At 37.5% G+C, this 26,660-nt stretch overlaps 2 protein-coding genes across 10 annotated transcripts in view; one reads left to right on the forward strand and one right to left on the reverse strand.

Moving 5' to 3' along the window:
* Positions 1–2,680: 2,680 nt before the first annotated feature.
* Positions 2,681–21,087, forward strand: Herc4 (HECT and RLD domain containing E3 ubiquitin ligase 4). 3 transcript variants are annotated; one of them, XM_034973656.2, is made up of 20 exons: positions 2,681–2,973; positions 3,064–3,235; positions 3,852–4,088; positions 4,648–4,804; positions 5,869–5,977; positions 6,235–6,366; positions 6,772–6,954; positions 7,655–7,678; positions 9,329–9,520; positions 10,050–10,229; positions 10,472–10,606; positions 11,157–11,318; positions 11,686–11,862; positions 12,553–12,819; positions 13,202–13,379; positions 14,105–14,283; positions 14,649–14,840; positions 15,895–16,037; positions 17,018–17,126; positions 17,695–21,087. In XM_034973656.2, the coding sequence occupies exons 1-20, from the start codon at positions 2,905–2,907 to the stop codon at positions 17,845–17,847; spliced, it is 3,150 nt and encodes a 1,049-aa protein (XP_034829547.1). In that variant the 5' UTR covers positions 2,681–2,904; the 3' UTR covers positions 17,848–21,087. The 3 variants fall into 3 exon arrangements, with proteins under 3 accessions (XP_034829547.1, XP_034829545.1, XP_034829548.1); XM_034973654.2 differs by lacking the exon at positions 7,655–7,678 and adding an exon at positions 8,250–8,321; XM_034973657.2 differs by lacking the exon at positions 7,655–7,678.
* A 989-nt stretch (positions 21,088–22,076) lies between these two features.
* The window catches only part of LOC117987346 (uncharacterized), a 30,424-nt gene continuing 25,840 nt past the window's right edge, over positions 22,077–26,660 (reverse strand). For 6 of the 7 annotated variants that reach the window (XM_034974348.2, XM_034974354.2, XM_034974347.2 and 3 more), the window contains one exon: positions 22,077–23,360. In XM_034974348.2, coding sequence (XP_034830239.1) covers positions 23,241–23,360 — 120 coding nt within the window. In that variant the 3' untranslated portion in view covers positions 22,077–23,240. Of the gene's footprint in view, positions 23,361–26,223; positions 26,333–26,660 lie in introns of all 7 variants that reach the window. The other variant, XR_004674298.2, reaches the window with a different exon arrangement.

Here is a 26,660-nt window from a genome sequence, read left to right on the forward strand (position 1 = left end):
GTCTTCTAGCTTTTCATGGCCCAACCGTTCAACCGATTTTGATGAAATTTGGTACAGAGATAGCTTGCATCCAGGGGAAGACATAGGCTAGTTTTTATCCCGGAAAATAAAGAGTTCCTATGGGATTTTTGAAAAACCTTAATCCACGCGGATGAAGTCGCGGGTATCTTCTATTTGTCATTATTTTTTGAATCAGAAGTTAGCAATCATCAGCATAATTTCTTTGAAAACATTATGAATAACTTCGTAAAGTTAATAAGAGGGTGCATGCCTGGGATCGAGCCCCCAATCTCTGATTGTGAGGCGGACGTCTTAACCACTAGTCTATCACAGCATATAAAGGAATGCCAATCCCACGTAAATAGTAGCTTTGGACTTTAGCTCTATTGAGTAAAATTTGAAAGAAAAAAGTTTTGGTATAATACTGTAAATTTTTCAGATGGCGATCTCTATGCATGGGGTGCAAACACATATGGCCAATGTGGTCTGGGAACCAAATCTAACAAGGAAACCACACCGCAGCCGATTACATCGCTGCTCGGCATACCTATAGCATTGATAGCATGTGGTGGTAACCACACTTTTGTTTTATCCAAGCAAGTATTAAGATGCCTTACGAAATCAGTACCCTTATTATAAATTCGAAAGTGTGTTTGTTTGTTGGTTTATTGGTTTGTTGGTATGTCCTTCAATCACGTCGCAACAGTGCAACGGATTTACGTGATTTTTTCATGGCCCAACCGTTCAACCGATTTTGATGAAATTTGGTACAGAGATAGCTTGCATCCAGGGGAAGACATAGGCTACTTTTGATCCCGGAAAATTAAAGAGTTCCCACGGGATTTCAAAAACCTAAATCCATGCGACCGAAGTCGCGGGCATCATCTAGTTTCATATAAAATTGTACATAGTCGATTTATGTACTTGTTGTTTTATGTGTTAATGAAAACCAGAGTAGCATTGAATTTAGAAAAGTTTTATTTATGCATACATTTATGTATCATATTGTATAATACACTCAAATAAACACCAAACATTTTGTTATTATTAATTATTATGTAATTTAGTACTAAGTACTTCATATAAATTTTTGAAAAAAATGAATTACTTAAAATGTTTTTAGTGCATGAAAACTAAAATTAAATAAACATAAAACAGCATGACATTGCAAATCACTGTCATGTAACATCAGTGAAAGTTTGTGAAAGTTAATAAGTAAAAGCTTCTAAATACAAAAAAGAACTCTGGAAATACTTGTTCTCCAAATTATTAATAATATAAGAACAAAGATTTTATAATAATTTACATTAACAAAAGGGATTCAAATCTATGGTATTATTAACTGCTCAGTCAAAAGGTAAATGACTTCAGAACACCTGTCTTTGTAATGCACACAAAGGAAAACTCACTACTACATAAAAAATATTAAAACTTTATATATACTCTACAAAATCTGTTTATATTAATAACAAAAATTAAATTTTGAGGCATGTTTATGTCCGAAAATGAAATGTTTTTATTTCGATATTCTGCAAACAAAGGATCAGCTGTATTGTGTTACCTTGAAAGGATTTTTTTGTTGAGCGAGTGCTGAATACGTTTTGAAGATTCGGTCTTCTCCATCCTCGCCAGTTGTTGCACAGACTCTCGGGTTCCGAACTCCAACTACACAAAGAATCTTCTTCAAAACGTTCAGAGTCTTCGAAACTGAAATGATCTCCTTCCTCCCAGTCAAGTAAAGGTGATCCCACGTCAACTGAGGCAGATGGTCGTCCCCCTTTCCCATTATTATTTGATGCCCCCGCCACTTTATTGCTATTATAAAGGCGGATTTATAGAACTAATTCGCTGAATTTATCCAGCGAATATTACTTCTTGGGGGTATCCACAATTCTAAATGTACATGCTACCTGTCCTATACACAAAAGATTTTTAGTGACTGGGTTGAAATTTTATTGGAAGTGTTTATAGAAATAAAATACATCACAAACTCATAAAATTATTGCACTTCCTAGTCAGAAATCGAGTGGTCTAAATAAATTATTTGAGAGCACAATAACAAATATGGCGTTCAACATCCAATGATCCAAGTCTCGACCATAGACCATAATTTTCACTTTGATTTTCAAGGATTTCATTCTAAGATTTCATTTCATTTGAACCATAAACCACACATGGTGAAGGTGAACCTTAGACTAGGTATGCGGTGAACCCTGATCCAAGACCCTGAGTCTTTCGTGAACCATATTATGGTGCACAACATGCTTGCACAACATACAACTTGTACAAAATATACAGCAAGCATCGGCAAACACCACAGAGTACGAAGTAGGTTTTCTGTTCTTTTATTTTAAAACCTAGGTATTGAATTTCAAAGAAAAAGTTAGTAGAGATTAGAGAACTTCAGCCTTTATACATATTCAATGTACTCTGTGCTTTATACGTAGAGCTAGTTACTTGTTTGGTTATATTGGTAGTACTGTCTTTCTTCTATGTTAGTGTTATAATGTTGGTATTGAAGCATGCATTCCAGGTCATACATTTTTGATTTTATCGATTTTCGGGTTTTTCGATTTTGTATGAAAGTCCCGTCTCTCAAAACGTAATGATTACATACTCTTTGGTAATCTAATGACCACAGAGTACATTAACATTTTTTAAACTTTAGGTAATTTTTTGACAAGTGTAGTAAAAAATGGAAATTGTTCTTGATTTACATACTCAAATTATATAAAATTTATAATAATGTCTTAAAATTCAATAGCTAAATGGAGCTTGCTCAATATCTGTAATCATAGTTTTTTGTGTATTGTTAAAAACTTATCAGGGTATACTAACTTAGAGGTTATAGTTAATACAGGTAGAATAAACAATAAAATCCATAAATTAGCAAAGAGTACCAAAATGTTTTGTTGGGGAAATGCAACTCATCATGAACTTTGTATTGAAAGTGGTTCTGACTCCCTTGATTTAGTAAGTAATATTATATTCCTACAAAAACATTAATATCTCATTTTTAATACATACCTAGAATCTGTATTTTATATCATTATCACTTATCAGGTAATAAAGCCCACTCTATCTAAATGGCGGGAGAGCAGTCACATTCAGTGTGTAGAGGCTGGAGAGTTCCATACCCTGTATTTGACAAACATGGGCCACCTATACTCATGTGGTAGTAATGAGGTAGGGCAACTTGGAAGGCATACAGATTCAATTAGAGGCCAATTCCCAGGTAAGAAAACTTAAAATTTTGTTTGGCATTACTGACAGACTAAATAATGTGTGAAGAAAAGTTTTTAATCTTTTAAGTTTGTAAATCTATTTATTTAAAAAGTTGTATTCTTTGCTAACTCCAGTTTAATATAGTTCATATAAAAGTTTTGAGAATTTAAGCAAATTTTCATAAAGCTTTAAGCTGATTTTCTTAAAAAATTGTAGGAATTTGCCACTTGGATTTTTACAAATTTAAAACCATGGAGACAAAGTCATGGTATCATCTAGTAATATTATAAATGTGGATGTTTGTTAGTCCACATCATATTGACTGGACAGATTTAGCTAAAATTTGGAATGGAGATACCTTATACCCTGAATTAACACATCAGCTACTTTTTGTCCTGGAAAAGTTCCTGTGGAATTTTTGAAAAACATTTAATATCCACATGGATAAAGTCACTGGCATCAGCTAGTTAAATATAATATATCTCTAAAAAAACTTAATTGACAGGTCTAAAAATGTGCCACCCTCTTAGAACATTGTGAAATGATGGTTCTAATTGTAGACCTATCAATTTTGTGTAGTTTGGAGGTATTCGAGTGAATCAGCACTATCGTACAATCTGTTTTAGCTTTAGTAGAAACATTCAAAGGCTGCACTCTAACAGCAGTAGCTTGTGGCCTGCAGCATTCCATGGCCTTGGACGAATGGGGACAGCCCTTCAGTTGGGGGTCAGACAGCATGGGGCAGCTTGGAAGCAACTTAGGGACTCACGCTCAGGACAAACCGAAAATAATAAAGTTCCTTGCCACTAAGAATGTTATTCAAGTAGACTGTGGTTCTTATCATTCTATAGCTTTAACAAATAGTGAGTATGCTTAAAATGCTATTTTAAAGTAGACTCTTCTGTCAAGTAAATTTTACTTACCTGCATCCATACCTACTAATACTATGAATGCGAAAGTGTGTCTGTCTGTCTGTCTGTCTGTCTGCAAGGTTTTCACAGCCCAACAGTTAAACCGATTCTTATGAAATTTGGTACAGAGTTAGCTTACATCCCGTGGAAGGACATAGGCTACTTTTTATCCCGGAAAATAAAGAGTTCCTATGGGATTTTTGAAAAACCTTAATCCACGCGGATGAAGTCGCGGGTATCTTCTATTTGTCATTATTTTTTGAATCAGAAGTTAGCAATCATCAGCATAATTTCTTTGAAAACATTATGAATAACTTCGAAAAGTTAATTAGAGGGTGCATGCCTGGGATCGAGCCCCCAATCTCTGATTGTGAGGCGGACGTCTTAACCACTAGTCTATCACAGCATATAAAAGAATGCCAATCCCACGTAAATAGTAGCTTTGGACTTTAGCTCTATTGAGTAAAATTTGAAAGAAAAAAGTTTTGGTATAATACTGTAAATTTTTCAGATGGCGATCTCTATGCATGGGGTGCAAACACATATGGCCAATGTGGTCTGGGAACCAAATCTAACAAGGAAACCACACCGCAGCCGATTACATCGCTGCTCGGCATACCTATAGCATTGATAGCATGTGGTGGTAACCACACTTTTGTTTTATCCAAGCAAGTATTAAGATGCCTTACGAAATCAGTACCCTTATTATAAATTCGAAAGTGTGTTTGTTTGTTGGTTTATTGGTTTGTTGGTATGTCCTTCAATCACGTCGCAACAGTGCAACGGATTTACGTGATTTTTGCATGGATATATCCCGGAAAATCAAAGAGTTCCCACAGGATTTTTAAAGTCTAAATCCACGCGTACGAAGTCGCGGGCTTCAGCTAGTCAAATGTAATTATACTAATCCATACTAATATAAAAAATGCGAATGTGTGTCTGTCTGTTTGTCTCCTAGCCTTTCACAGCCCATCGATTCAACCGATTTTGAAAGAATTTGGTACAGAGATAGCTTGTATTCTGGGGAAGGACATAGGCTACTTTTTATCCCGGAAAATTAAAGAGTTCCCACAGGATTTTTAAAAACCTATATCCATGCGGGTGAAGTCGGGGGCGTCATCTTGTATTATATATGCGAAGAATGTCTGCCTGTCTGTAATTTTTTGTAAGGTTTAACCGATTTTGACGAAATTTATTTCACAGATGGCTTGCATCCCGGAATAAAATGCATATGCATATATAAAGGCATTTTATCCTGGAAATTATGAAATCAATGATTTCTTACGTTATTTTTAAGAAACTAAATACACGGAAACAAATCGTGGGCATCATGAAGTGGAATTAATTTAATTAATTATAATGTTTCTTTGTAAATATTTGATTTAAGTAAATTATTTTGAATAACAATTTAGAAAATCATTGATCAGTACCCATATTATAAAGGCGAAAGTGTGTTTGTTCGTTGGTTTATCCTTCAAACACGTCGCAATGGAGCAACGGATCGAAAGACTTGGGAGAGTGACATAGGCTACTTCGCCATTTTATCCCGGAAAATCAAAGAGTTCCCACGGGATTTTTAAAAAACCTAATTCCACGCGGACAAAGTCGCGGGCATCAGCTAGTACATAATTAAATGGATTTTGCTTCTCACTAAATGGATCACTAATCACAATCACAAATGTTTTTAATTTTGAACATTTTTAAGTATTTTAATATTTAAAATTGTGACCAGGTCGGGTGCTGTATTTGGTTGGGGAAAAAATAGCCATGGACAGTTAGGACTGCAAGATAGAGAAAATAGATGTTACCCAACACACTTAAAAACTCTCAGAAATGTCAAGGTAATACTCGGAACAACACTATCGATTTATTGTCTGTTTACAATACCCTAAAATTCTATAGTATTCAGTTTGCATACAGATAACTCAAAGCTTCTTTCACACAGTTTCACTTCCCACTTGCTTCTCCATTCAAACATAATATTACGCTGATCATTTTATTTTTGTTATTCCAGTTTACTAAACTCACATTTGTGTCTTATTAACCCTTATTATGCAACAGTTTCCTAAACTACTAATTACGATTAATTTATTTAAAGGTCTGCCATATATCGTGTGGCGAAGATTTCACGGCCTTCCTTACGCTCGATGGTGGGGTGTTTACATGTGGCGCCGGGGAGTACGGGCAAACTGGGCACGGGAATACTAAAGACGAACTAGTCCCTAGGAAGGTAAATATATCTATTAACTTGGGGAAAGGGTTCACGTATAAGTCAAGCAAATTGCTATTGCGCTGGAACCAATGTCTCATTAACATTGAAATGACGTCATTTTGACGATTCGATTGTGCCATCATCGCGGCTGTCAATACAACAGTCAGAGATCGTACTTCATACAATTACTGGCTTACCACAAAAACTTTAGGTGCGGTTTAAACAAACTTGAAACCCGCTTAGCCCATACAAACGCACATGTTCAAGATAAGTTTAAATCTGATTAAAACTCAAACAAGATTTAAACCAACGTTAAACACGTGCGTTTGTACAGGCTAAACCGGTTTAACGTTTGTTTAAACCGCGTCTGAAGTATGTGTGGTAAGCGGGGTGTTTATACCCACGTGTTACGGTTACGGGCAGGTGCTGGAGCTGATGGGCAGCACGGTGACGCAGGTGGTGTGCGGGCGGCGCCACATGCTGTGCCGCGTGGGCGAGCGCGTGCTGGCGTGCGGCTACGGCGCGCGCGGCCAGCTCGGCTGCCCGCATCTGGCCGTCGCGCTCGTGCCCACGCCCGTGCCCTTCGCGCCCGCTGACGACTCGCCTGTAAGTGCCCTTACCTCCGTCTAATGTTGCAGTGCAATTTGCTCTCATTTCAAAACCATTTTTCTGTACTAAAACAAAAATATTCTCGCTCGCTGCACTCGTGTTTACTGGCCTGGCCTGATTCTTCTTTTTCTCTCTCTGGGCTGGTATCCGCACTTAAACGTTTCCGTCTGTTGCGCGTGCATTGCCCCTCCCCGCTGAAGTGGCCTGGCCTGATATAAAGCAATACGGTTACGGGTGCGGTGGCGCGGGCTGGCGGGCTCGCGAAATATTAAACGTAAGAAATACTATGTTTTCACTTACATATTGAGAGTGTCTATACAAAAAAGACCTCGTTCGCCAGTCCGTCCATCGTGAACACTCATGGTTGCATAACGTTTATTTCCAGCGGACTATCAAAGTTCATTCTGGTAATATTGTGCACACCGAGCAAACGAGAAGACTTTTTAACGAATCAATCTTTTGCCTTCGCTGATAAAACTTATTTAAACATTTGACATAGTTCATTTCGTTTAAATCGCGTTTGATTGCGTTTGCTAATGCATCTCGATCGGATCTACTAATCCGTCAGTAATCGCTGGTCCGGCGTATACGTAACATTACCCGAAAGTGCATCTTCCATTGCGTGTCAATTATAATATTTTAGAGCATAGCATTTCGGCCATTAATACTCATATTAAAACTCCTCCTTTTTATGCAGACCGATGACAATTGGCAGGATAAGGTAAATATTGAAAAAAAAGTGTTAAGTTTGTTTAGTATTCTAGTAGTTAGTGTTCGTGTTTTCATCAGCATTACTTTTATTGTTAAGTTGCATTTATTGTCATAACTAGTGACTGTTAGTATCCTTACACCCAATTTTGATTATGCTAATACATATCGCTAAGATAATAATTTTACTTAATTTAATTTTCACTCTTGATATTACTTCTTCTCCTTTAAAAAAATCTTTAAATTTTCAAACGATATTTCCTAATATTTACCTTTTTTATATTCTGATACAAATTAGCCCATGACTGCGATCTCGCCTAGTGGTAAGTGATGATTCAGTCTAAGGTGGAAGCGAAGCGGGCTAAGTTGAAAGGGTTACGGAAGTTTCATTAAACCCCTACCCCTGCTCGGTTTCTACGTGACATCGTACCGGAACGCCAAATCGCTTGGCGGCACGGCTTTGCCGGTAGATTGGTAACTAGCCACGGCCGAAGCCTCCCACCAGACTTTCATGGGAATATTAAATATTCTCAAAAATTTTATCATTATATGTCAGTATACTAACGTTGGACTATTCTTCTTAGCCAAAGAAGAAATCCAAGCTGGAAAGTAATGCGACATTGCGTAAGTCTGGCGCTGGTCCCTCCAAACTTAATGTTGAGTTATCCCTTATTAATATCTATTTTAATATCAAATATTAAATTAATAGTAGTAGTAGTAATATTTAAAATTTATTATAATAAAGTAAAAATATTATTATATTTACCTACAAATTATTTGACAACCATTATCAAGTTCATTTTCGTACCAGTAGCTATAGAAATATTTCATCAGTATTATAACTATTTCTTTATTTGTAATATTATTATTATTATTTTTGTTTGTCACTAAGTATTTAATGTGACTAATTTTATCAAAACTACATTAATGTACACTTTGTTAGGCATATTATAACATATAGCATGCTTATAGGCAGAATTTGTCTGTACCTTTTTGTTTTTGTAACATCTCCACTGTTTACCCAGATTCGCAATAAAGAGTTTGAGTTTGTCGATTTCTTGACATTTATTGCTTCATTCTCTTTCCAGTTTTATTTAAAAAATATATTGTTGCATGGTCTAGGTAAGTTTGGAGATATTTATTAAATGAGTTAATTATAGTAGATAATTTCATATTAAAAATCGTTCTTTGAGAAACTGTTGCATGAAGTAAATACTAATACAACATTAATGTATTTTTTCTTTGCTTGCGACCAAAGAATCGCGATATGGTATTGATAGCGTAACTCGCCCCCATTGATTGACACGCACTTGATCGATAAGATTCGCTTCTTTTTAACTCTGGCGCAACGTACCTATCTAAATCAGTACCCTTATTATAAATGCGAAAGTGTTTGTTTGTTGGTTTATTGGCACTTTAATGGTTGGTTGGTTTGTCCTATAATCACGTAGCAACTAATTGACGTAATTTTTTGCATGGGTATAGTCAAAGACCTGGAAAGTGACAAAGGCTACTTTTTATCCCGGAAAACCTTTCTTACGGGATTGTTAAAAACCTAAATCCACGCGGACAAAGCCGCAGGCGTCAGCTAGTACAGAAATAAACTCATCGATTTAACTTTTTTTAATTGCATAATAAGAAATCACAATGAATTTTCTTTCAGTTCCCTCCCGATATCTTCAACGGCCCTATCAGAGTGTTCGCGGGCGGCGACCACAGCTTCCTAGTCGTCAATAGCGACAAATCCATATCGACGGATCTCCGGTTACCGGACAACAAGAAACAAATACTCACACTCAGTGTGGCTAAGCTTGGGGCTTGCCAATTTTTTAAGGACCACGATGTTGTCAACCAGGTCCGAATGTAATTTGATTTTTGGCTTATTTATTTAAACCTTTTTAAAGGTTCCCGCCACGAAAGTTGAAAGCCCAGGGGTAGGTTTTAAGGTACTTAGGAATAAGTCGATAATAAAAAGAACGTATTTACCGTCGTCGCGTTGCGCTCTTGTAACTTAAGATATATGTTCTAAGACTGCAGAACAAGCCACAGCATCACTAGCACGCCAGAGCTAGCATGGTTTCGGTAAAACTCATGTTGATAACTGGCAGTGCCATATTAAAACTATTCATATCAATTTAGAGAACAGAATGACATAGTTTAATGGTTAAAGTTGTAAACAAAGGTGGTAGTAATCAGTTTCTTTAAAAGGCTACATTGAATTTCACCTAAAAATGCCTTTCTGTCGGGTATTCGACAACTCCTCTCGGCTTTTTCTGTTTATTAAAAGATATGTCTCTCAACTATGTAGTTCAAAGTTTTCATAAAATGTAATCTTATTCATTTGAATAAATTATTTGACTTTGATTTTGATATTCTTTTTCTAGGAACTGCTGGCTTATTTGGAGATAGTGTTCGGATCGCTGGCATGCGTCAACGGTTCTTTCCTGGTCGGGCACAACGCGCACTTCGGCTGCAACACTAGAGTGCCTGGCGTAGACTTGGCCAAGGCGGAGGAGGCCTTCACACTCATTAGTCGATTAGAAAACTCTACTATACAGGAACTAGTAAGTTTTGGTGTTTTGTGTAAATAAAAATATTGGATTGGGAAAATTATATATTTTCGCACAATTTTTTCACATTTATATCTACTATATATTAAAAAAAAGCTGACTGAATGAGGCTTTTTTGAAAGGCGTAAAACAGGAGTATCAAATTGTGTAGTTCACGCGGACGAAGTTGCAGGGTTAAGCTAGTTTATCATAAGGGTAGTGATATTTTCTTATTTGCGTGTTTTTGTTGCAAACAGATATTTAGCCACTTAACGGAGCAAGTGATAAAGAAAGTGAAGGTGTCGCCGCCCGATGCTGAGGCGCTTCGACTGTTTCTAATACTGCCTTTGTACCACGAGATGAGGAATCCCCGGCGACATCCCGAGTTACAGGTGCTTTTAAGGAATATGCGTCTAGTGTGTGGTACTCTAGTGCTTTGACCGCGGACAGTGGCCATCTGGGAAAACCGTACTACCAAGCGATTAAGCATTATAAGTCCCGCAAATTGCTATTGCGCTGGAACCATGTCTCCTTAACATCGGAATAATGTCATTTCGACGTCATTTGACGTATATTTAAGTAAAGATATACCATCAGCTCGAAACTTCAGTCTTGTGCTGATGTCACTAAAATGGCGGCCACGCGTATTAGCAATTTTTAAAGACTTATAGGACATAACATTTTCTTTGGAATTATGTTCAGAAATTTTAAACTAAAATACTAAAAAATAAAATAGACCAACGCAAACGCACCCAAATTAGAGCATACGCAATAGGACAAAAACATCGATCTCGTACAACGCGACGCCTCGCATACACTTACGAATTGATTCGCATCGCGCATTCTTCCTTCCGGTGTCACTTAATTACTTTAGAATTAAAGAAGTACAACACGCTTTTTGCGATTTAGCGGAAACAAACTTACAGCGTGAGAAATCGACAGGGTCCGTTCGCGGAGGCCTTCAACAACCTGTCAGCGCACCCGCAGCGCATAGTGCAGCTGTGGTGGGAGGCGCAGTCTGCGGACTACTTCGAGATGCTGGTCGACATCTTCAAGAGTGTCGTCATGTACGAGCTCATGCAGCCCACTGTGCGCGCAAACAAGGTAAAATTTCATCTGTTTCATCTGTCTTCAACAGCTATTAGTGCACTGTGCATCGTGCAATCAGGCGGGAGTCGGTCTGCGGACTTCTTCGAGATGCTGGTCGACATTTTCAAGTAGCGATGCGCAATAGCAAGATATTTTCATAGATTGTCATCGATGGTTTTTGAGAACCATCAAGATGTTTGAGCAATCGAAACAATCTTCTGGCTCGAGTCCGAGATATCTCAGACTCGACTTGATCGACTGTTATGTGAAAAGTACGGGTCGCCTTTAAAATGAGGACTAAAATCGTAAGTTTAACATAAAATTTGACAAAAAATAAAATGGCGCTTGAGGAGTTAAATTTTACGCATCTATTTTGTTACAGAAAATATACTTCAGCAGAAGCATAATTCAAATTTTGAACACCCTGACGGCGCTTAACAAAATAAACTTCACAAATCCAAAAAAGCCTAAAATACCCGCGGAATGTTTTTATATAGAGGAATTATGTAACTATGTTGACATCGCCTCGGATTATATTAATTGGCTTTCGGATCACGATGTAAGTATAACCTTAACTATTTCTCACAATAAAATTGTAAATTGTAAACATCATCATCAACAACTCCTCGTTGAGCACAGATCTCCTCTCAGAATGAGAAGGGTTTGGTCATAGTCCACCGACCACCACACTGGCCAAGCACGGGTTGGCAGACTTCACACACCTTTGCGAACATTATGCAGAACTCTCAGGAATGCAGGTTTCCTTACGACGTTAAAGCGATACGATACGATATTTTATTGTTTCAAACGCACATAACTGCGAAAGGTTAAGGCCTAGTGTATCTTTACCACCAGGCTATCATCGCTCTTGGTCTACCAAAATAAATAGCACAAACTATTTTTTATTTAAGTATATTAATAAAAATAATCTCAACTTATAGGAACTGACTTTATTCCATTTAGACAATGCTTAATAAACTTCAATCTTAGTTCTAAACTATTAACTTCTTCAAGACATAATTATAAATTCTAATTTTCCCTGCTTCAAATCAATAGCTCCGGCTTTTTCTGGCCGCAATCTAATTCAGAGACAAATTCACTTTGTGACGTTGTTTTGTGTTATTTAGAAGTTGTTTTTTATTAGAAGGCTTGCGCTTGACCATCATACTTATTAAAATGCAATGATGAGGTCGAGGTTGATTCTGCTTGCTATATATGCGATATTTACAATACAATGTTCTTTCACCAGTCCACACTGCCGCATCTATGTAACTACGCGTTCCTATTCGACGTGCAATGCAAGTCTCTGCTATTAAAAATCGACCAGCAACTGCAGATGCAAATGGCCGTCAACCGTGCCGCGACACAGATCTTCACTCGTCTCTTCATGGACCCCACGTACGAATACCAACGAGACCAGTTCCTTAATCTGACAGTCTCCAGAAACCACTTAGTGAGAGACACGATGCTGCAGATCAGTAATCATGACACGTCGCAACTGAAAAAGCCGCTGAGAGTAAGTTTGTTGTTGTTAGATATGACCTTTGCCCTTTAGATTATAACGGACTTGTTAGACCTGACATAAACAAATAGAAATGGCCACGCAGTGACATTAGATCTTCACTCGTTCCTTCATGGATCCCGCGTACGAATACAAACGGGGCCAGTTCCTTAATCTGACTCTCCAGAGACCACTTAGTGAGAGACACGATGTCGCAACTGAGAAAGCCGCTGAGAATATGTTCGTTGCTTGTAGATATGGCGTTTTGCTCTTCAGATTTAAAACACTTGTTAAAATAAATACAAATGCTCTTAATTGGCGCCGCGACATAGATCTTTTCTCGTCTCTTCATGGACCCCTAGATAGACGAAGAGGATTAAAGTAAAACTTGTTTTAGGTAGAATTTGTCGGCGAGGAGGCCGAGGATGCGGGTGGAGTTAAAAAGGAATTCTTCATGTTACTTCTTAAAGAAATCTTCGATCCCGTATATGGCATGTTCAAACAATCTGAAGAGACCAATATGATATGGTTTTCGAACAATCCATTTGAGGACGATGTCATGTATTACTTGATAGGTAAGATGCCATGTTCTATATTTAATGACTTATGCCATCTTCATCTATGTGGACTACACAAATTTCAAATCCCTATTTTACCCCCTTAGTGGTTGAATTTTCAAAAATCCTTTCTTAACGGATGTCTACGTCATAATAGCTATCTGCATGCCAAATTTCAGTCTGATCCGTCCAGTAGTTTGAGCTATGCGTTGATAGATCAGTCAGTAAGTCAGCCACGCTGTCAGCTTTTCTTTTATATATCAATGTGTAATTTTAAAGTGTACATTACACCAAGACCAAATCTGGATTCACACATCTGTTAGAACATTATAAAGGACTCTCAGAGACTCATGCAGGTTTTCTCACGATGTTTTCTATCACCGTTGAAGCAAGTAATATTTAATTATTTAAAACGGAAATGACTCCAAAAAGTTCAAATGTGCATGTATGGAGTCGCACCTTGGACTTCCCGAATAAGAGGCCGAAATGTTAACGATTAGGCTATTATCGCTTTTATTTATTTTTACTTCCAATCCAATCCAATCCATTAGCCTGTATGCGTCCACTGTTGGACATAGGCCTTTCCAAGAGCGCGCCACCAAACACGGACCTCCGCCTTCCTCATCAGGTCATTCAGGTCATCGGTCCGGGTTGGATATTTTTACTCAGTCCAGTTACATTTTTAGAAGTTACTTCACTCCAGCAAAGAAAACCACGAAAGAAAAGGAATTCTTTTGTTTTAGGTGCCATCTACGGTCTAGCTATATACAATTCTATTATTATCTATGTGCCGTTTCCTTTGGTGTTGTACAAGAAATTGTTAGGAGAGTGTGTAATGCTGGACGACCTTTCCGATCTGTACCCGACCTTAGCCAATAGTCTCAAAAGTTTACTGGAATACCCTGATGAGGACGTGGAAGACGTAAGTTGTGTTACTTCAATTAATGTTAATTTTATGTAGGAAATTATTTTAATTATTAACGGGAAAATACTATAGGGTGTAGACGAACGAACTGCATCTAGATTATCATCCGACTGCAAAATTGCAGTTGTGATGCTAAACACAACTGCATCGCAACTGCCGTATGACTGTGCTGTCAGCGTGTATAGTACGCGACAGGTTGAGCTGGCAATTGGGGCATGAGTCGGAGGGACGCCCCGCACACCCGCACGACTCCCTCGCTTACCCGCACCGGGTTAGCGCGGAGGTTAGGTTTAGTTAGTTAGTTAGGTTAAGTTTTTATAAAGAAAATTTAATGTCCACAACAAAATAAACTTATGTTTCAGGTGTTTAGCCTTTGTTTCGCCGTAAACACGGAGGTCTTTGATCAGATTCAAGTGCACCCGTTGAAAGAGAACGGCGAAAACATTCCTGTGACGCATGAAAACAAGGGGGAGTATGTCAACATGTACGTCGAGTTCTTACTGAACAAATCCGTAGAAAATCAATTCAAAGCTTTCAACCAAGGTTTTCAAAAGGTATTACTTTACAATATTGCATCATCGATATGTGATAACACTGATAACTTGATTGAAAAAGAATTACTGTCTTTATACCCACGAATGCGGAGTCAAAAAATTATTCAGCCATAAGTGAAGATATTAGGTTTAAAATTTGTTTTATATTAAATCAAATAAGTACTAAGTAAACTTAACTTAACTTACTTTTAATTTACAATTTTTAATGAAAGTATAGCGACCGGTCGAGGTGGCAATCGGGGAGGGAACGCCCCGCACACCCGGACAGCCCCCGCGCTAATCCGGCGCGGGCGAGCGCGTAACGTGCGCGTGTGTGGGGTGTCCCCCCGCCTTATACCCCGATTGCCATCTCGACCTGTCGCGTACTATATCTAGTATGCATCTAGTAGTATGCTTGTGGTCATTCAATAAAAATAAACTACCTACCGTAAGTTTTTTAACTTTTAACTGCCTGCCTGATTTTCTTAAATGGACTGCGTCAGAAGACTCGCTCCGTGGCCCCTTCATTCAGCTCACCTGCACGACCTTCGCTCCACTCGGCCTCGTAGGTTCGCCTTTTTCAGGACCTCATTCGCGAGTCTTTGGCTTCACGCTTTACAAACACTAGAGGGATATAACAACCAAGTTATATTAACCAAGTTAGTTAAGTTTTGAGAGCCTCAGTAGCTCAACCGGTAAAGGAGTGGACTGAAAACCGAAAGGTCGACGGTTCAAACCCCGCCCGTTGCACTATTGTCGTACCTACTCCTAGCACAAGCCTGACCGCTTAGTTGGAGAGGAAAGGGGAATATTAGTTATTTAACATGGCTAATATTCTTTTATTTTTTTAAAAGTCTGCGTGAAGGTAGGATGGTTAGCTTTAGTTATAGACTACTTACTTAGGTGGTACTCCGACTACCGAAAGTATACTTGACACTTCCATTAAAAGTTGAACCTTAATAGTTGGCGTTAAGGACCAAATTTAAAAGTTAATAAAAAACTTGTGGCCGCATATTTTTTAATATCGAAGGACCGCTCGTGACCGTCTCGAACCTCCTATTTATTATAATTTTAGGTATGCGGCGGTCGTATAATCAAATTATTCAGATCTCATGAGCTTATGTCAGTTGTTATTGGAAACGAAGATTACGACTGGGATCTGTTTGAAAGTAACTGCGAATACAAAAATGGATACACGGCTTCAGATCCACAAATCAGGTATGTTAGCTACAATAGTGCTTGTGATTTGTGCCGCTCTTCGCAACTTACCGTGTAATTTTTGAAAACCCTATTTATTGTCTTGTTATGCCGCGCATGCACTTGTGAAACGTAAAATGCAATGTAGCAAGCAATGAAAGAATTTGTCGTCCACATTGCTGCAATGTATCATGCAAGGTAACACGCTTCGTAACAAATTTTGATGTAGGAACGGCATTCCGAACCAGTGGTAAATTAAAACTACCCGACTATTCGAAAGCGATTGTAAAAAGTCTACTTGAATAAAAACATATTCTATTCTATTCTATTCTGATGATCTGGACTCTCAAACTGTGCATTTTCTGAGCGATCTGTCAATAGGGTACTTGTACTTGAACTAAGCTCTTTATTTCTCTATACTCACACTTCTTTTTGATTTCTTTATTTCGCAGATTTTATTATTAATAACTAAACTCAGGGCCCTCTTTCCCACTGGGCACGTGCCCAGGGCCCACGATCGATAGGGGCCCACTAGTCGCTGCCACCAAATCATCAAACTATAAACGACCGTCCGATATTTTAGTACCGAAAAACCTAATTACCTATTAATATTTATTTCTATAAAATCAATGGTCAAAAAGGCCCTCTCAAACATAGGACCATAGAGATTGTTAACCAGTCAAGACTGACTTATATCCGAGCCTTCTTGTTTTTACCTACTCTGTCAAGATCATAGGGGCCCCGTTATTCTAATGTGTCCAGGGCCTCCAATAGGTTAAAGACGGCTCTGACTAAACTAAAACCTTAAGAGCTATACCTAACACTTTACGCCTTACTTACAATCTTGGAGAGCTGGAAGAAAGCTTTGTTATATGTTTAGCTAGGTGGACAATGGTATCCACTTCATATTTTGTGACTGCCTTAAAAACTTTATTGATTTCATTTATCTGGCCAAACAGTTTCGTGTAATTCAAGTATTTAATTTCTTTTTATATTTGTAGATGGTTTTGGGAAGTGTTCCATGAGATTCCGATTGAAGAGAAAAAAAAATTCTTACTATTCCTCACGGGCAGTGATCGCGTCCCTATCCAAGGGATGCGGGATATCAAAGTAAGCATGAAAGACATCTTCAAATATTAAAAGCGTCATAATTATACTCTATCCATAGATAGTGCTAGAAATTCTCTTCTCTTCTCGTCTCGTCGAGTGAAGTGTCCCGCCCCCCCGTCCCGTCCCCCCCCCCTATCAGCCAAATGGATTACTTATAGGAACGTGAAAATATTTACAGCAGTAGTATATATAATCAATTTTAAAGGAAAACTATCATGGCTAAGTAGGGTTCACAGGTTAAGGAGTTAGATCTGTTTTTCGAGGTTAATTATTGTACGTAGATATTATGAGTTGCATATTAATGTATATTATAGTTTTATTGTATCTATTGTATTTGTCATTGATCGTAATCCTATTCGTTTCATTTAGTTTAGATTGATTTATTGTTATACTAGCTGACCCAGCAAACTTTTGACTACGGAACCCTACACTGCGCGTGGCCCGCCACGCACTTGGCCGGTCTTTATAGAAAGTAGCTATAGGCCTTTACAAACCAAGTTTTACAGAACCCACAAAGTTGACTCACACTTGGCCGCTTCTTCTTAACTTGATATTGATTTGTCCACAGATAAGAATCCAGCCAGTAGCAGACGACCGCTACTTCCCCGTAGCTCACACGTGCTTCAACCTGCTCGACCTGCCGCGGTACAAGACCAAGGAACGCCTCAAGTACCACCTTCTGCAAGCCCTACAGCAAACGCAGGGCTTCTCACTTGTTTGAACTCTCACACTAGGCCTCCCACTGTAGGGGGCTAGCATGGAAGTTGCGATTATCACATTGCGACAGTCGCATCTATTGACATTTTCTAGATTTACTATACAGGGTGTAATTAGAACGCTAGCAAAAACTAAGACAGGTGATAGTACTGATTATTAGTGATAAGATATTATAAAAAACGCATTTTTTTTAAATAAGCCTGTATTTTTTAAAAGTTCGCAATATATAACATCTGATTGATGTTAGAAGTCAATGAACGTTGCGTAGATAGGTACCGCGGGGTCAATGCCCGTCGCAGTCGAGGCATTGACCCTGAGTTTGCACGCTGTACATTTCGGATTTAAAAAATACTTAATCACTTAAACTAGAAGTTTAAGGGAAATGGTTGTTGGTATTGGGTTCTGTTTAGGTAGTATAATCATAGCGCTAATTTTTTAGTAGCGTTCTAATTACACCCTGTATTTTTACTAAAACTGTGCATTTGAGCCAATACTGAGAATTCAGGCAATAAAAGATGAATAGGAATGATGATACTAGTCAAATGAGCAACTTTTTATCAAACGTCAAAACTCTCTCTTAGCATGCTTGAGCTTGTATGTAATACATAGCTGTGACGTCATAAAATTTGACGGAATTTGACGTACTTTTTTAGTTAGATCGATAATTTAAAATACGAATTTTAAAGACCCTCTAATAAGTAATTCTTAAGAAATAATTTATTTTTGACATAGCATCATCCCTATTCTTTTGACCACAATGTAGCTGTCGAACTTCGGTGCTAGTCCTCCCGATTATATATCTAGAATTTATATTAGAATTTCCGTCGAAAAGCTTAAAAATACAGTAATTCTCGTATGAGACCCAAAAAACGTTACAGGTAAACGGGCACTGAAGTATGAAAACCATACCCACCGCGGACATACACGAAATTAACAGTATAATATTCAAATACGGCTCTGATCTACACTGACATAGGTCGCGTTGTTGTGGGTCATGGGAATTACGAAAAAAATTAAAATATTTTTTGTACTTACCATGAAATTACTATTGATTCTCTTTTCAATTACTTTCCCCCCTATCCATTTTGAATCAAATATTTATATATAGAGAAAGGTTACAATATTATCTTTGATTTAAAATTATTTTGGTTCATGTCTGCAACTTTTCATAAAATCGGAACCAAAATGCCCGATTGCCTTTCACGAAACAATCGCATTAGTATATAATTTCGATAGTTCTTCTTTGTCACTGCAAATATGTAGGTATGTACTTCCATTTTTGGAAAGGAAATACTTAAAAACATATAAATATTGCAAAAAATTCACAATAATCAAATAATTCTGAAATAGTCAAAATTTTCATAAAACTTTCGTAATGTTTAATGAATGACATTATGAAGTGCCTTTACCCACGTCGATGACCGCTTTGTACACTAGTTTTTGTCTGCATCTTAGTCGCAAACCTTCTTGGGCTCGTGCAAAGCCTTTTGAGAAGCATGCTCGCTACAGCAAATGCTGTAAAATTAGCAATTGCTGTGTTAATTCAAGCTACTGTCACAGTATAAGGGGACAGTAGTCCGACGACTATTATCTCGTGGTAAATGCCCCGGCATTGATATGGAGATCCCGGGACGTTCGTTACCGCACGATTGTTCTGTATAGATGGCTTCATCGAACCTCTGGTATAAGTCCCGCAGATTGCTATTGCGCTGGAACCATGTCTCGTTAACATCGAAATGGTGTCATTTTGACGTCAGCCGAAAAAAAATATACCATCAGCTTGAAACTTCAGTCTAGTGCTGACGTCACTAATATGGCGGCCACGCGCATTAGCAATTGGCGGTACTTATAGGTAATAATATACCATCTTTACTCTGTGCTACTGTATTGCTGCATAGAACATCATAATATAGAGAAAGGCAATTTTTTTGTTAACGTTGTTGATAAAGTTAATAATGTTTTCCAATGAACAGCAAAAAGCGGTGTGGTGGGGGGAAATTGGCATATCGCGCGAGGCGGCTGATCAACCAATCGCGTTCACCCGCGTGATAGAAATCCCCTCGCGCCCGCTTTAGTCCGCCAAAGAGTTCAAAAACTCATACTGCGCTGTGCTTATTTGCTAAAGTTGTTTACCGGTCATTGTATTCATGACCATAAATAAATCAGACTGAAAATAAGTTTAATATAATATTATTAACATAATTTATTTTATTATCTTATTAAAATTTATTTTAAAATCCGCGTTTTAAATTTATTTTATTGTGTTATTAAAAATTATTTTATAATTCACGTTATAATATTGGATATTTCCTTTTTTATTAATTTATCTCCTTTTTACTAATTATTACTTTTATCTTTATTCCTTGTTGTTCCGCACTGAAAAGTTAAAAATTATTACCTGTTTTTATAAAAAGACGACCCCTGCCTCGCTCTCGTGGAGTTTCTTAAAACCTCTGGGGTAGGATTTCCAAAATCCGTGAACCACAATATATTATCACATCTTTCTTAATTTTTAACCGAAAGACGTTATATTATGTAAGTAACATACCAAAATATGCTATTTTTATAATTTACTATAGCTGATGCCGGACATACCTTACATTGCGACTCACCAATTGTACTTTGAAATGATGGTACATCTAATAACAACTGTCTTCATCATCATTATGAACCGATAGACATCCACTGCTGGACATAGGTCTCTTGTATGGACTTCCACAGGCCACGGTCTTGCGCCGCCTGAATCCAGCGGCTCCCTGCGACTCATCTGATGTCGTCCGTCCACATAGTGGGGATCTTCCAACGCTGCGTCTTCCGGTACGAGGTCGCCATTCCAGCACCTTGGAACCCCAACGTCTATCAGTTTTACGAACTATGTGCCCTGCCCATCGCCACTTCAGCTTCGCAACCCGTTGAGCTATGTCGCTTACTCTAGTTTGTCTTCGGATCTCCTTATTTCTGATTTGATCACGTAGAGAAAATCCAAGCATAGTTCTCTCCATCGCCAGCTGAGTGACTGAGCTTTCTCATAACAACTGTGCGAAGTTTTAACAATTGGAAGAACGATGCGCGATCGCATGGGTAATGAACAGACATATAGACAATCTTAATTTTTACTATACTAAACGTTTTCATAATCTTACGCCATCTACGAGTAGGTCTAAAATCAAATTATTGATTTACTGATCGGTTGCTCTTTGGAATGTTCTGAACGGTAACAGATAATTATTTTTGAAATACCTAATATTGTGGCTAATTCCTTTGTACACAATCTCTAAATTAAACTAAAATGGCACGTCTAAATCTATTGCTATCCCTTTCATAATGTTGCTTGCGGAAAAGAATAGCACTAGATTTAGACATGTTAATTTAGTTAAGTTTAGAGATTGTGTACAAGAGAATCGGCCTCATTGTTTTATTAATCAACTAGTAATATTTAAAGAGTTAGTGTAGCCATTAAATATATATCTATAATAATTATTATTAATAAAGAAATGGTTACGACTGTGATAACACTTTGATTGCATTAAAGCCTATACATAATATACTTACATAATATAATACGTGTCTCATAATATGTATACACTGTAAATAATGTACATACTCTTACTTGACTGTATTTAGCTTAGCTAATGGCTTAAATTATTTTGAAGCATTTATTAAAGCACTACGAGCTGTTAGGTGTTGCGGTCCGGTTTTTACACAGTGTATGTATGATAAAATAATATAATATTTTCATAGCAACTTTGTTTTATTGAGGGAAGCGGATACCATATACCTACACCAAAATAGGATTTTGGAGATTGATGTATTTACGTCGACCTAACTCTTGGTTATGACTAATTCTGTTAAACATACCTAAAGTTTACAGAAATATAAAGAGGTTTGCCATCCATTGTTTAGTCTAAACTTTTAACTCTAAGGCCACTATAATATGCCAACACGCGTGGCGGGCACGAGCCGTGCCACGTACGTTAGTAGCATAAAATTAATCATCCCTGAGGCTTGATAGTTATAGAGCGTATTTTGCTTTGTTCAAACTTAAATTTTAGTTAAAACTAGACAGGTTTATGCCACTGAAATAAGCTGTCCGTATCAAAGTCAAAGTACGCTCTATATATTGTATTTATGTATATCGAACTTATTTCAGAATATATTCTACATCTGTATTTATAAGTATAAAGTATTCAGGATAAAGATTTTCCGAATTAAAAAATCTAAAATAACTACACCTTATGACTTTCAAAATTTTTATTTAAATAAAATATAAATGACATTTTGAAGTACAAAATTAATTGATTGAACTTTTTTATATACAAAACAGTTCGAGCGATTTCATCGTGACTAGGTACATACAAGTTAAGCTTAGCCAATAAAATTACACTTCACATTTTACGTTGTATCACGTATGTTAACTAAAATCCAATTTTCCACACATGCACGAAATTTCGGCCGGTATTTCGTGCCCGTGTGTCAGAGCGGGCCCAGAGGTGGTGCGAGCGGTGCAACTGCACCCCGTGCGTCGTTGGAAGAGGAAAGTAGTAGGAAATGAAAAAAAATTGCATATTGGGGGCCTAGGGGGCGTCAAAATGGAATCTTGCACCGCCAAAACAGACCTGGGCCGGCCCTGGTGGGCAATTGTGGAAGAGTATAATTTTGTTAAAAAGCATAAAGCAACGTCGCATTAATATTTTCCGTAATAATGAATTTAATATTATATTAATTTAACGATGTGAAATAATAATAGTCGAAAAAGTACTTAGTAATTTCTAATTACACTTACAAGCTAAAATATAATGATAAAATGTAAAATAAATAATACCTAAATGTAATGTACTGATTGTGATTATTCAATCAAGCACATGCACAAAGACTTTAATAAGCCAAAGTCTTTACAAGTACTTCTATTTGAAGTCCAATTCGGGACAACCATTGAGTAAATATTGGTTAAAATGGTGTTACTGATGAGTGCAAAGTGACTATTGATTAAACAAATCTGAATTTTACAATAGTATTAAGGACCCAGTTATGTCAAAATGTACCAAGCCCTATTGCATTATTTCCAAAAAATTACATTTAAAACTTGTCTTGAGATTGCTCATGGTTCAACTAAATTTAATTGGTGTTAACCTTATTTCATGCTCATTCTTTGTTTTAGTCTCTAAAGTTAAGAGCTTTGATATTATTTAAGTTGCTTTAGAATTAAGTATTTTATGATTTTCTAAAAGTTGTTTGACGACTTGTGGGTTGGTATATTTTGGTAGTAGGTATCATTATGAAAATTCGAATTTTGATACGTTCGACTAAAAAATGTAAGTATATTTTTATATGGAAAATGGGAATTTACACTTGGTGTCAATGAGATTATCGACTATTTGAGACATATCTAAACTACTTTTAGTACGAGGATCGGCCCGATTGGTATTCAAAATGTTGTGTGCCCGGCGGTACACGGTAGCTTGTGTAACAGTGGTTGAGGGCGTGCTGCGAGAAGAAGCCGGTGTAGTCCTTTCTCACCTATAACATAAAACCCATCAATTTTATTAGCTCCGAGGGTTCCGTACCTTGAAAAATACGTGCAGTAGCCGGCAAGAAATATTTTACATCGACCTTTAGAATGAGATTTGGCTTTGTCGAACGTCTTTGCCACTCATACCTATGTGACGTTTTGTCGGTCTCAACGACAGACATAACGCTCTAGGAGATTACTATATCTTTCTAAAGGTTGATGTGCAATATTTCCTGCCGGGTACGGTAATTCATTATTTTTAGGGTTCCGTACCTCAAGAGGAAAAACGGAACCCTTATAGGATCACTGTTGTCTGTCTCTCTGTCTGTATTACTTAATTATTGTCTCCAAATCGCAAAAAATACGTGATATAGGTACCTAACTACAAATGAATTTTCGGATTTGTTGAGACCTTGATTCTTGCCTTCCATGATTCTAGGTTCCTATAGATACCTTATTGGTTTTATTTTATTTGTGAGTGTCAAAATATGGGCATAAATGGCCTATTTTTTTATTGCGTTGACTTATAAGCTTAAAAAATAGTTTTGACAGACAGACGGAAAACGAAGTGGTCCTGTAAGGGTCCTTTTTCCTTTTGAGGTACGGAACTCTAAAAACCGGCGTTTCGGTTACGGAGCTCCGTAAACACCCCTAATAAACCTATACTCCATGAAGTAGGTATACCTTCTACCACGAATATTAAAAGTATGGGGTCAATAATAATGGGGCGTATAAACTTTCTTGGTGGTTCCTTTGGTGCTGCAGATGCAGATGGTGCAGCTGCACTCTTGCTCACCTTTACTAGGATCAAAAACCGGTTCAAATAACGATTCCTGTTCTTCTTTTAGAGGTTCTAATAAATGTTCCTCTTTTCAGTAGGTATACGGTTAAGATTCTAGTTCAAATTTGGTTCCGATTAAAAGCTATGAAAACTGATAGGTGTATGTATTATGTCACGGTATTATTTGTAAAGATTAGGCATATGCAAATGACTAAATGACTAAAGCCTCGTCTGTGGTGGCTATAAGAAAATCTGAAATAGATCTGAGAACTAATCGTGACAAGACACAAGCTTTTGGGAAATTAGTTTTCCGCCTTTCGCAAAGCTTTGTAAGTAAACTGTACTTAAGAGGGAAATTGATTGGGGTAAAACAGTAGGGAAGTAGGTTCCTGAAAGCCAATGTAATTGAGGATATGATTTAGTGATAGACTTCGGGGAATGGAGTACCTATATGGGATGCCAATTGCCATTGGGGCCGATTCTCTAGTACACAATCTCTAAACTAAACTAAATTAACAGGTCTAAATCTAGTGCTTTCCTTTTCCGCAAGCAACATTATGAAAGGGATAGCAATAGATTTAGACGTGATATTTTAGTTTAGTTTAGAGATTGTGTACAAAGGAATTAGCCACAATATATGGTTATAATATTATTTTGCAAATTATTGTTATGATGTTGCTTTATTTATACTACAAGGAATTTTCAAAATAATCTAAATATATAAAAGGAAAAGGTGAGTGACTGACTGACTGATCTATCAACACACAGCTCAAACTACTGGACGGATCGGGCTGAAATTTGGCATGCAGATAGCTATTATGAGGTAGACGTCCGCTAAGAAAGGGTTTTTGAAAATTCCACCCCTAAGGGGTGAAATAGGGGTTTGAAATTTGTGTAGTCCACGCGGACGAAGTCGCGAGCATTAGCTAGTTTTAAATAAGTAATAGGGTACCTAACTACATATCAATAATTTCGAAACCGGCAGGATGCGAACCTGCGTCTCCCCTGAGGCCCTGAGTATCGCGTCCGGAGTTGGGAGTATTAGTATTTTGTGATATTGATAAGATAACCAGATGCCAGAAGATAAATATATACTTTTTAGCTTGTAGTAGAGGCTACTGATGCATTCGATCCATTCGCCAAATTAGAAGTACCTTGGATATTGCATTTATATTATGGTACCTAATGTCCTACCTAAAATGAATAAAAATAAAATAAAATGTGTTATGTGTTAGTACCTACTAATTGTAGAAAGTAGGGTGTCTAACTACTATATATATCTATCATCCTAAATATAACATGAAATAACTACAAAATTCCAGGGACAATAAATAATTAATAATATGTATGTACCTAACTACATACTATAGGTGTCGCTAGTGATGCTATGATTCGAAGTTTTAGCCAATTAGGTATGTGATATAATATTATTATGATGCTAAAATTGTGCCAATTCAGACCGATGTTATTTTACAACTACTTAGGATGCATGTCTACTAGAGCGGAGAGGAGCGGAAACGTGTGTGTCGGGCCGGTTTTCCATCTGAGCGGAGAGGACGGGTCAAGAGGTTTTTATAAATAACAAATCCGCTATCATCATCAATGTAAGCATTAATTTCCACATTTCTCCGCGTAGCTTCGGTGGACACCATTCAATTGGGGAGAAGAGATGTCTTTATTTTTCCAAGCGAAAGTTCAGCGGAGATGTGAACGTGTGCGGGCGAGCAGTCTAGAAATACGTCTTTCTTTCATGATCAACTGCGCTATGGTCTTCGGAGCCAACCCAGCTTCGCCCTAGCCAGCTCACGTCTCCACTGCGCATTGGTGGACACCCTGCCTATGTTGCTTGCCACCGCTCATCTCTCCTCTCCGCTTTGATGAAAACCGAGCCTCAACCTATCAGAATTATTAAGAGATGACAAAGAAAAATTATCACGTCATCTACCAATAAAATCTGATTGGTCAACTGAACAAATTTTCGCTCCGAACCGCTTTTGTAGACAGTTACCCTGATTGATCTATCAAGAAGTGCTAATAGTTAATAGAAGTATTTTTATCAAACAGTTTCACATGACTGAAGCATCACTTACTAAAGGGGTATTAAAGTCCGGCATGTACCGACTTGGGTTTGGGTCGGAACGCGACGGACCCTTAGACCTCGTTCATGGCCAGTAATTCGGCAAGCGAATACTGTCGCAGCTAAAAAAGAACATGATATCTTTCAACATTTAAGGGTGACCTAACAGGTTACTTACGTACGTAGGTAAGTAAGTAAAATAGTACTTAGTTTTTCTTTTTACTTTTTAAGTTTTTTGTGTTTAGGTATCTACACATTTTTAATATTAACTGTGTTAGTAATCAATGGAAGCTAGGGATTTAAAAGCCGATAATATGTTCGCCAAACACGCAATGGTTAAAAATTGTTATCAGTAAATAGGTCCTGCAAAATCAAAGCCAAGCCACACTACGGGATATAAATTATTTTAAAGTCTGGTCATTATTGGTGTTCCCAACATTCGTACCAATT

This window comes from Maniola hyperantus, chromosome 12, assembly GCF_902806685.2.
Source record: "Maniola hyperantus chromosome 12, iAphHyp1.2, whole genome shotgun sequence".
Lineage (NCBI taxonomy): Eukaryota > Metazoa > Arthropoda > Insecta > Lepidoptera > Nymphalidae > Maniola > Maniola hyperantus.